This window comes from Chelonoidis abingdonii, chromosome 2 (genome assembly GCF_003597395.2).
Source record: "Chelonoidis abingdonii isolate Lonesome George chromosome 2, CheloAbing_2.0, whole genome shotgun sequence".
NCBI lineage: Eukaryota > Metazoa > Chordata > Testudines > Testudinidae > Chelonoidis > Chelonoidis abingdonii.
In genome coordinates, this window is record NC_133770.1 from 161,656,724 (window position 1) to 161,668,317 (window position 11,594).

At 49.8% G+C, this 11,594-nt stretch overlaps 1 protein-coding gene across 1 annotated transcript; it reads left to right on the forward strand.

Moving 5' to 3' along the window:
* Window positions 1-7,928: 7,928 nt before the first annotated feature.
* Window positions 7,929-10,855, forward strand: LOC116836914 (collagen alpha-6(VI) chain-like). The gene is made up of 3 exons (XM_032800905.1): window positions 7,929-8,013; window positions 10,060-10,376; window positions 10,745-10,855. Exons 1-3 carry the CDS (start codon window positions 7,929-7,931, stop codon window positions 10,853-10,855), a joined length of 513 nt encoding a protein of 170 aa, XP_032656796.1.
* Window positions 10,856-11,594: the final 739 nt, after the last annotated feature.

The following is an 11,594-nucleotide window of genomic DNA, read 5'->3' on the forward strand; positions in this document are numbered from 1 at the left end:
CCCGGATAGCGAGCATAAGGTAAGGCAGTAGGGTGTCCCAGTCCTTCCCATTCCGACTTACCACCTTCCTTATCATAGTCTTGAGGGTTCGATTAAACCTTTCTACTAACTGTGGATGGTAAACTGAAGTTCTCAGGGTATGTATATGGAGCAGCGTACAGAGGTCCTTCATTAGCTTTGACATAAATGGGGTTCCTTGGTCTGTTAATATCTCCTTTGGTAGCCCCACTCGGGCAAAGATTCCCACCAGCTCTTTGGCTATCGTTTTAGAGGCTTTGTTCTGCAGGGGGACAGCTTCTGGGTAGCGAGTAGCATAGTCCAAATCACCAAGTATATATTGGTGGCCCCGAGCTGTCTTCTCCAGGGGTCCCACTAAGTCCATGGCTATTCGCTCAAAGGGGATGTCTATGATGGGAAGGGTTACTAAAGGTGCCCTCAGGTGGGGATGGGGACTGTGCAGCTGACACTCCAGGCAGGATGCACAGTACCTTCACATTTCTTCATGTACTCCGGGCCAGAAGAACCGTCGTAGGACTCATGCCAGGGTCTTCTCTACCCCCAAGTGCCTCCCAAAAAGATGACTATGTGCAAGACCTAATACAGTGTTCTGGTATTTTTGAGGTACTGAGATCTGCTGTACCTTCTGCCCCTGTACTGATGCAACTCGGTATAAGAGATTCTTCTTCATTATGAAGTAGGGTCCTGGTCCCTGTGTTCTCCCTTCCACGGGGACCCCATCTATTTCAGTCACCTGCTTTCCAGTGTTGTCATACCTTGGGTCTTCAGCCTGGTCCCGTCCAAAATTTCCTCTTCCAGGGCTAATCTGACCAAGATCTAGGGGCCCAGTATCTGTTGCTTCTACTGGTTCAGAAGCATTAGGGTGGGGGTCAGACTCAGGAGCTTCTCCCTCCTGGGTGGCCTCCTTTTCAGCTGCTCGGGTCCGCCTACCTATGAGAGCAGCATACCCTCGTGGCTTGGCCAGTATTATCGGGTTCACCAAGGCCTTAGCTGCTCTTCCCTTCTTCCTTTCTAACTTACCATATTCTAGGGAATGAAAATAAATCTGGATAATTTCCAGAGAAGACTAGGGGTTGACAGTCTAAACATGGAATGCTCACTAACTTTAGGATTCCTCTTTCTCAGCAATCCTCTCTACGAAGTAAGTCTCCAAACGGGAAGTCCTCCTAAGAGCAACGGGTTATGGGATTAGGGACTACACCTGCTGCTTACCCTCAGAAGTGTTTCCTCACTTGAAAATCTCATGTTTACCTGGATGGTGGGTAATAACCAACTGTCCCATGGCCCAGTATTTCGTATCGCTTAGCCGCAGCAGCTGACTAACACTCACAAGCTCCCCGAGACAAGCGTGATAAAGCATTCTCCGAATCAATCAGTGCTGTGGTGCTATACCCCTGTCATCACAACAGATAGTTAAGAGGTTAATGTCCTTGTACCTGTAAAGGTTACAAAACATGGGACCAACTACAAACACCTGACCAGGACCAATCAGGAGACATAGATACTTTAAATCTCGGTGGAGGAAGCCTTTGTTTGTAGTTTGGGGTTGTTGCTTTGGCTCTCTAGGCTTGAGGGTGACAACATGTCTACAGGCTCTCTAATCTCTGGTTCCAATTTGTAAGTACAAAGGTATAAAAGCCAGTATATGCTCTTTATTGGTTTCTCTTTATGTGCAAATTGTGTAGTTTGCTGGAAATATTTAAATGTTTATTTTTCTGGTAATGGCTGTTATCCATTTTATTAGCTAATAAAGACCTGTAATATTGCGTCTGATTACAGAGGACAATTTTTGTGTTTTTCTTCTTTATTAAAGTTTCCGCCTTTTTAGAATCTACAAGATCTTTTGGTTATCTTGTAGTAACCCAGGGAAGGAGCCTGCAGTCACCAGGGAATGGTGGGAGACAGGACAGAGGGGAGGGAATGGTTTAATCCCCTGTTTGTGAGGACTCAGGGATCATCTGGTCTGGGGTCTCCAGGGAGGTTGGGGAGACCAGAGCTTATTCAGGGCTCTACCTCTAAGTCGGATGGTGTGCAGCACTACAGGAACTCTAAGCGGTAATGTAAAGCTTAGAGGATTATGCTGGTACCACATATTGTTGAACGCTAAGGTGTCAGATTGGGAATTATATCACATGACAACACATTTAAGCTTTACTGGCTTGGTGTACATATGTGGGTTTGTGAGACCCCACAAGGTGGATTAGGGAGCAGGGTCTGCCCAGTCCCCACAGTACACTGCATAGGCTCCTCAGCATTGGGACACTGTGCACTAATATCCACACTATTTTTTATATATATACTTTTTATATATCCTTACCCGCATCGAGTGCAGCATAAACATCTGTATGGGCCTTAAGGCATTCCCTAGTCTCTTGGTTGGGCAAACTAATATCACGACTCTTCTCCTCTCAGTGCATCTGACTGCTTGGTGGCTCTGGTGAGCCTTCCACCCCCCTTTTTCCACCTGGCTCTTCTGTGCCCCGTCACTTCGAGCACTTAGGGCTCAGTGCTGCTAGATTACCCGGGTGCCCCTCTTCCTTAACCTGGTTCGCTCAGCTCCCTCGCTGTCCTCTATGCCCTCGTCTCCGTGCAACAACCTCAATCCAGGTGTGCGGGTCATGTCATGGCTACCCAGGCACAAAGGTCCTGGCTCGGTCCGCCCCTCAAGTATCGGTCGAGGACCAGAACCTTCTAGTATCTCTTCTGACTCCGGGACTCCATTCAACAACCACTTTCGCGCGAGATGGATAGGCAATACCAATTTGTGACGGTGGGTTTCTTTCCTGGTCACTTTTCCACTCTGATTGAGCCGCTGGGGCCTGCACTTGCAGTCGTTGTTACGCACCGACTGCAAAAATGAAAGAAGAGAATTTCAGCTGGGGAATGCTGCTGCAAAGCCTCTTCAGGAGATCATAGCAAGCCTTCTGGCTCTCTCCAACAGGCATAGAAGCAGGATCTATGACCCAACTGATCTCGAGGCCAGGCCTCCCCGAGGCTGTCCTCATCACAGGACCAGAAGGTATGCCTCTACAATCATCTCCTCGCATTTTCGTCAGCAGCAATGGCTGCCCGTAGAAACTGCGTCCTAGTCATGGCCGTGTTCAACTTGTAAGGGTCTTTACCTGGTTACCAAGTTCTCGCAATAACTCGGTTTGAAAAGCCTGTCCATCAGCAGAGCGATTAAGTCTCTTGCTGCACCGCACTGCCATCATGTGGCAGCGCCTGGACACAGTGCCTCCTGCGGCAGCCGTAGCTGTATCAGTGCCCGCATTAAGTCTCCTGGTGTGAAAAAAAATAAACCTTCTATCTTTTTTTTTTTTAAATCACCCTCCTCTTCTGCCGTGCTGTGCCAAGCAAGATCCCACTCGACACCAGCTGTGACAAAGTCCTCCCTACCTGGTGGGTCATGTGCTTATTGGCAGATTGTCACCTCAGTGCTCTCCCCACAGTCTGGATCAATCCTCTGTGTCTGATCAGGAGTTGGGAGGTTTGGGGGAACCGGCCGCGCCCTCTACTACCGGTTCAGCCCAGGCCCTATGGATTGCAGCTGTCTGTAGTGCCTCTGTAACAGCTGTGTGACAGCTACACTCCCTGGCTAAACTTCCCAAGGCCTCCTACAACACCTTCTTTAATCCTCACCACAGGACTTCCTCCGGTGTCTGATAACCTTGTACTCCTTAGTCCTCCAGCAAGCACACCCGCTCACTTCCAGCCCCTTGCGCCTCTGCTCCCACTCCTCAATCACCCACTTCCTCTCCTCTGGCCCTCCCCACCTGACTGGGAGAGGCTCCTTTAACCGCAGGTGCCCGTTAACTGATTAGCCTGCTTGAAAATTGGCCGCAGGTGTTCTAATCGACCTGTCTGCCTTAATTGGTTCTAGCAAGTTCCTGACTACTCTAGTGCATACCCTGCTCTGGTCACTCAGGGAACAGAAAACTACTCACCCAGTGACCAGTATATTTGCCCTCTACCAGACTCCTGCATCCCACTGGCCTGGGTCTGACACAGTGGTTAATATTGTTATTTAGATTATGGGAACACACAAAGGTCCCCACTGAGCTCAGAGCCCCATTGCGCTAGGAGCTATCCACATAGAGAGAGACAGTCCCTCTCCCAAAGAGCTTGTGTTGTAAATAAGAGAGGAATCAGAAATGAAGGGACTTGCTCAAGGGCATCCAGTAGATGAGTGGCAGAGCCAGGCCTAGAAACCAGTTCTGTTGACTCTCAATCCAGGGTTCTGGGCATTAGGTAATGCTGCCTCTCCATTAAACAGTCAGGTTAATATTTTGCCCATTTGTGTGACAGTTTCAAACTCCTTTGCAAACATTAACATTCACTGCAGGTCAGTGTTGTTAGTCACAATACAGAGACTAGGACGGAGGCACGGAGAGGGCAGGGCCAGCCTCATTTTCAGCAGGCTGAGCACCCTCAGCTACCCCTGATGCCAGCTGGAGTTGTATGTGCTCAACTTCTCTAAAAATCAGGCTTGAGGTATCTCCAGTTGGGTGCCAAAAATCTGAGGCCACTTTTGGACAAAGTGCCTGACGTTCCATAGTGAGTCAGTGGCAATGAAGAAGATAGAACTCAGGAATCCGGGGTCCCAGATTCCTGCTCTGGGTACTAGCTAAAACTTTCTTCCAGAGATGGGAATTGAACCCAGGAATTCCAGCTCCCCCTTCCTTTTCCTATCTGCCAAATAACATTCCTTGTCACCTGTTTTCTTTTCAGTAACTGTTAAATTCAGAAATCCTCTCATTCCAATTCCTTACTCAAACATCACTGCTGAGGGGGAAAGCCTGTCTCTTTAATAAATCACCTTTGATGTATTTCCCCTTTGTTTCCTCCCACCCACCCTGGGGTAGATAATGTCAGGATATACACTCTTTCAATTACACAAAAGCGCAGGATAATTTTAGACCCAACATTTAGATTTTTGTAAAAACAAGATTTTAAAGCTAAGTGCAATTAAAAAAAGTTTCCATTCAACAAAGAACCCTTTGAAAACAGTGGTTTTTTGTTTCCTCCCCTTTCAGGGTCTGCAACTCACACACTGCAACATTGGGCTCGTGCATGAGAACACAAAAGGGCAAGAGGCAAATCCAGTGTCATTGTCTATGTAGTGTCGAGAGGAGACAAACAGCATCTGTGGTGAAACGTTTAAAATGTAAAAGCTGAATGTCTCAAACACTTTCCATTTTGATAACTTCAGGCTCTCTTAGGAATACAGGAAAAAATGTTTGGTTTCTGGAAGCTATTGGGCCAAATCCTCAGCTGGTGTAAATCAGCCTCCACCTATTGATTTCATAAGTGGCCTTGTCTCTCATTCTGATTGCCACTTAGGAGGACTGGAAATCTCATTGATCCTTGTCCTGGAATTTCATTCAGAAGGCTTCCTTATATTCCTTTAGCAAGAGGTGCTCCAATGTACAGAAGTGCCCTTTAACAAGTCCATTCCTTAGTTCTTTCAAGTGGGCTTGTTGGAAGCTAGATATTCTGCACCCTCAACAGGACAAAAATGAGAACCCCGCTGGCATTATTTAGTGAGTGTAGTGCCATGTGGCGTCATGGGACCTGTGGAGGTTAGGTTGACCTCACATTTTCTCTTTAAGAACCAGAAAGCTAAACTCTAGGAAGTCCTTGACAGCCAGTCACTGGGCGGAATGTACTTTCTCCTGAGGTATCCATTTATTTATTTATTTATTTATTTAAGCTGTGGAATAAACAAGTAAACCTCCCAACGCTGAAGGTCCTGAGTTAGCAGCCAATTCTCCTCCCTCCTGCAGCCGACTATCAAATAAAATAATTCATGTGTTTCTGTCCATTTTGGATAAGCCTCTACGGATTCCCAGGCACTGCTGCTATTATGCGCTGCCGAATGGTGCAGTGAGGTAAGAGGCTATGCTTTCTATCATGAGAAAAATTTACACCGGGGCGGGGGAATGGGAAACTAGAAGATAGCTGGAGATATCAGCCAAGAGCTGAACCTGTCGGGTGGGTTTTGTTCTTGGCTGGCCACTTTGCTAATTCCTAAAGGTGTTTGCATTTAAACAAGGTTCTTTCGCTTTGATCCTTCAGTGAAGTTAAGGTGTTGAATCAACAAAGTAACTGTTGTGCTGTCATAATAAAGGTGGGATAGTCTAGCAGCTAGGGCAAGAGGCTAGGAGTCAGGACTCCTGGGTTCTATTCCCAGCTCTGGCTGGGAGTGGTTTAGGGGTTAGACTAGGAGCCAGGATGCCTAGGTTCTATTCTCAAGTGAATCTTAATCTCTCTGTACATCAGTTTTCCTATCTTTTAAATAGGGCTTTTTAAAGAAGCTACTTAACCACCTTGGGAAAGCATGTTGAGATTCTCAGCTGAAAGATCCTACATAAGATGCTGTAGCCCACGAAAGCTTATGCTCAAATAAATTTGTTAGTCTCTAAGGAGCCACAAGTACTCTGTTCTTTTTGTGGGTACAGACTAACACAGCTGCTACTCTGAAACCTATATAAATTGAAAGCATTATTAGTATTATTTATTAACTCACTGCAACCAGGGCTGACTCCAGCTTTTCTGCCTCACCAAGCGGCAAAAAAAAAAAAAAAAAAAGCCGATTGGCAGCAGCTCAGTTGCACCGCTTGATTTTTCAGCGGCAATTGGATGGCAAGTTCTTCACTTCCTCTCTTCCTCTTTGGCAGCACTTCGGCAGCTCAAAGAGGAAGAGAGGGACTGAGGAACCCGCTGCTGAATTCCCGCAGAAGACCAGGAGGTGCCGTCCCTTTGTATTGGCCGCCCCAAGCACCTATTTCCTTAGCTGGTGCCTGGAGCCTGCCCTGACTGCAACATTGAAGCAAAAGACATATGTGGGCTGTGAGCTAGTGAAGGGTTGTATTTGCATCCATACAGCCTGAGAAAGGACCAAGAAACATGACATGTATATGGAAAAGTTATTTTTGTCCACTTACATACATTTCAGATATCAATCGGGGTAAATCTCCCCATACTTGGTGTTTCCTCTCTCCAGACCACAGCGTCAAATCTATTGCACAACAATTGGGAACTGACATCCGTTAGCAGAGGGAAAAAATGCACCCAAATGTAATTCTCCAAACAACAAAACAGACAGACAAGAAAGGATGGGGTCAGGATCTGCTCTTGCAGCCAGGGCTGGAGGAAGCCAAAATCAGCTTCTCAGCTGGGCTGGGCTCTGTTTGGTTTTCATGAGCAATGATGGAGAGTAGGAAGTGGTGCCAGACCCAGAGCCCTGACCCCAGTTCACAAGGCAGGTGCTTGATTATTGTTATTATTGCTATTCATTATTTATCTTACAGTGGAGTCTCCAGGCCACAACAGACATCAGAGCCGCACTGCTCTAGGCCAGTCGTTCTCAATCTGTGGGTCGGGATCCCAAAGTGGGTCACGATCCCATTTTGACAGGGTCGCCAGGGCTGGCTTAGACTTGCTGGGCCCCACTTAAGACCCACACTAAGAGGTGAATCCTGCTCTTCCCATGACTGCAGAGGGCTCCCGGCAGTAGAACAGGTCTGGTGGGATTGCGGGAGGGCCTCTGCAGGGATGCTTGGAACCATGTCCTATGGGAATTCCATGCATGTGGTGGGCTCCGGGAAGTCAAGGCACTAGGCTCCCCAGCGCTCATCCCCATGGGAAACATGCATAAGGGCTGATGCACTGGAGTCTCCTCCAAGGGATGGCGCTGCAGGATACCTCCCTATGTCCACTGTGGATCTGCCCAGGACCCAGTTTGGTTGGTAGCTGGACTGTCAGGGTGAATGTGAGGCTCTTCCCTGGGTGAGTCTGTAGACAGTCTGAGAGCCAAGGGCTCCGGGAAGGTGATCCCTGTGTTTTCCCGACGCAGACAGGCTGCAGCATACCCGTGGCCCCCCCATCCAGCCCAGGTCCTGCCTGCAAGGATGCAGGGGATGGTGCTGTTCAGACGCTGGCTCACTCTGTTTCTGCTTGCTGTCGGAGCTGGAGGGGCTCAGAGTCAGGACACCGGTAAGTGGGGACTGCTCCTGGAGGGGCATTTATTCCAATACACTGCCTAGGAGGGCAATCCCAATCCCTACAGGTAGGTGCTGATGACTCCCAGGGTGTACCCCAATGAAGACCCCAGTCCCTACTCTCTATGCACAAGGACGGGCAGGGACTGGTGAGGGGACCCACAAAGTGAGACCCCAGGCCTTGCTGTGGAGGGAACTCCCAGGGCTATACCCCTTTAGGGACCCTGAGCCCCATTTAATGTGTAAAGACAGAGGGCCAGATCCCCAGCTGGTGTAAATCCGGGGAGCTCTATTGACCTCAGTAGAGCTACCCCAGATTTACATCTGTCATGGATCTGGCCCTCTGGGGGGATGCGGGGGTGGGCGAAGGGCCCCTGGCTCATGAGAGTTCTTTAGTATTTTGGAACAGCTGTGAAAAGTGAGCGGGGGGGGGCATCATTTAGGGGATGTTTGTACTGCAGCTGGAAAGCCTGGGCTGACAGACTGAGTCACCGGGGTACATGGCCGTGGCTAGCCTGGGTCAGCTGACTCAGGCTCTGTCATAGCTTTTCTACTCAGATCTGACCCTTAGAGTTCAGAACATAAGATGCTAGCATGAAACCTCCAAGCTTAATTACCAGCTTAGATCTGATATCGCTGCCGCCAGACAGGAATTTCAGTGCCTGCCTCACTCTGGTCTCCCCAAAACCTTCCCTGGGGGACCCCAAGACTCAGATGGCCTGAGTCTTACCACAAAGGGAAGTAACCCACTTCTCTTCTCCCTCTTTACCTCCTCCCAGGCTTCCCCTCCCTGGGTTACCCTGGAAGATTACTGTACTTAAACTCCTTGAATTACAAAACAGAGAGGACAATTCACCTTCCCCCCTCCTTCTTTCCTCCGCACAATTCCCTGGTGAGCTGCAGCCTCAATCCCCTGAGCCCCACTAGGAAAAATCCAACAGGTCTTAAAAAGAAAGCTTATATAAAAAGAAAGAAAAGACATAAAAATGGTCTCTGTATCAAGGTGACAATATACAGGTTATTGGCTTAAAAGAAAACATGAATAAACAGCCTTATTCAAAAAGAAATACAATTTAAAACATTCCAGCAACTACAACATGTAAATACAAAAAAACAATAGAAGCCTATTGTTTTTCTACCTTTGTACTCACAACTTGGAAACAGAAGATTAGAAAAGCCTGGAGATAGAGAGATCACTCTCAGAGCCGAGAGAGCACTAGAACAGAACAAAGAACCCACACCCAAAAACTTCCCTCCCGGAGCTTTTGGAAAATCCAGTTTCCTGATTGGTCCTCTGGTCAGGTGTTTGGTTCCCTTTGTTAACCCTTTACAGGTAAAAGAAACATTAACCCTTAGCTATCTGTTTATGACAGGCTCAGGGGCCAGCTGCAGGGCTATGACATTGCAATGCAGACCTCCAGGCGAGCCCGCCCGCAGGAGGGTCTCAGAACGTGCAGGGCGAGCCTAAGCCAACTGACCTAGGCTCTGAGACTCAGCATCATGTGGTTTTTTATCACAGTGAAGACACAGAGCTTAAGGACAGAAGGGACCATTCTCTAGTCCAACCTCCTATATAGCACCGATCACGGGTCCATGCCACCTCCACACTGAGCCCAACAACCAGAATTAGAGACAGCACCACAGCCCCCAGGAGACCAGATGATTACAAGACACAGGCAGAGAACAGGGACCAAGGTGGGCCTCCCTTACCCGCTAGCTCTGAGCTCGGCTGGCTAGCTGAGCCTCCGTTGGTGCGGCAGCATCCACGCTGCTATTTGTAGCCTGAGTCTCTCTCCCCGGGCAGGAGACGTGCTCCCAGCTCCAGCGCAGACATCTCAGAAAGGTCCCGAAGTAGGGCTGAGTCCTGAGAGGCCGTTGACCACCATGGGCAGGTGGGCTAGACCTTGGCATACAAGTCCCCAGGCGAGTGTGGGAGGGAGAAGGACTCCTCACCCCTTGGGCTGCTGTGGAGATGTGGAGAGGGCGGTGGTGAGTGAGAAGAGGCCGAGAGCTATCTGGGTCTCCATGTTCTGCCCTGCAGGAATATGCCCCCTGCACCTGCTCGTCGGCCTGGACGTCACTGATTACCAACAGTCCAGCCTGCACCAGTACCTGGAGGGCATCATCTGGGAGCTGTTCTCCCTGACCAGGGTCAGCTGCGCCCAGCTCAACGTTACCCTGAGCATCCAGAGCGTGGACCAGGGCGGCGAGGTCCTCTTCCGAGCCCACCTCGCCAAGTACCAGCATGACGTCTTGCAGCAGCTGCGTGTGGTGCATGCCTTCAGGCGCACCTACCTGAACCAGCCCTCCCTACACAGACTGCTGGAGATGAACCGAGGCCTGCCAGAGAGTAACAAGGTAGAATCTCAGCTCGCCAACAGCTCTGCATGGGCACATCCTGCAGGCTCCCTTCCTCAGCTAGCTCTAGCCCCTTGCTGCCAGTTCCCTGCTCAGCTCCCATTGTTCCACCACTTTTTCAAAGAGGAAGGCTCCTTTGAGCTCAGCAGAGGGTTCACCTGGGTTGTTTGGCTGCCTGGGTCAGCACAGCAGGTGCATCTGGCTTGGGCAGAATACCTGCTACATCAGGCAGAATCAGAGCTGCGTTGCTGCTGCTGGGGAGTTCTGTGTGGTCCCAGGCTGGGGAACACCAGCTGTCTCTGCCCTGGATCCTGCTTCCTCCACAGCGGCCTGTAAGCTGATGTGTCCCAAACATGTCTGTGCCCCAGGTGGTGCTCCTGTTTACAGACGGGTTGGACGATGATGTGAGGAAGCTGGAGGAGATGTCAGCCGCTCTGCGGGTGCAAGGTATGTGGCTGGATCACACAACTTCCTGGTGACCGGTAGTTAGATCTGGAGGGGAAGAGATTTTCAAAAAGTTAGCCCGGGGCACAGTCAGACCTCAGGAGGGGATTGAGTGCAGGGGCATTGATGGAATGTGGGGATCTCAGGGTGGATTGAGCATGGTGCCTCTGTTCCCCTCTTATCCCAGGGACTGTAGTCCTTCACTACGTTGCATCTGGTTCCATGATGCCACGTTTTACCATTGCCCCATGGTGCTGATCTGCCCTGGCACCATCCACCTCTTCCCTCTGAGGATCACAAAGCACTTTACAAACGTTTACTAATCCTTATCCTCCCTGTGTGGTGGGGCAGTGTTATTGCCTGCACCCTATGGATGGGGAAACCAAGGCATGGAGCGGTTGAAAGACAGAGTCAGATAGGGAGTCATACGCCCCATGGTGCCAAGTCACCTAACCCACACCCCGCTGCAGTCGGTAACCTGTGTCTCCTACGCTGACCCGAGCTCTGGCCTCATTTCCATCCTAGGCCAGCTCGATGCACTAGTGACTATTGCAATGAACAATGCTACCAACCTGGAAGAGCTGCAGCTCATTGAGTTTGGGCGAAGGTTCAGGCACAGCCAGCAGCTGAGCATGGAGAGCCCCGAGATTGGCAGCGTTTTGACTCAAGAGCTGGTAAGGGAGGGCCCCTTCCCAGCAGGTTGGCTCGAGGGCCCAGGGATCTGACCCCTTCCAGCAGAGGGCAGAGATACTTGACAAGTATCAAGTGGTGGGT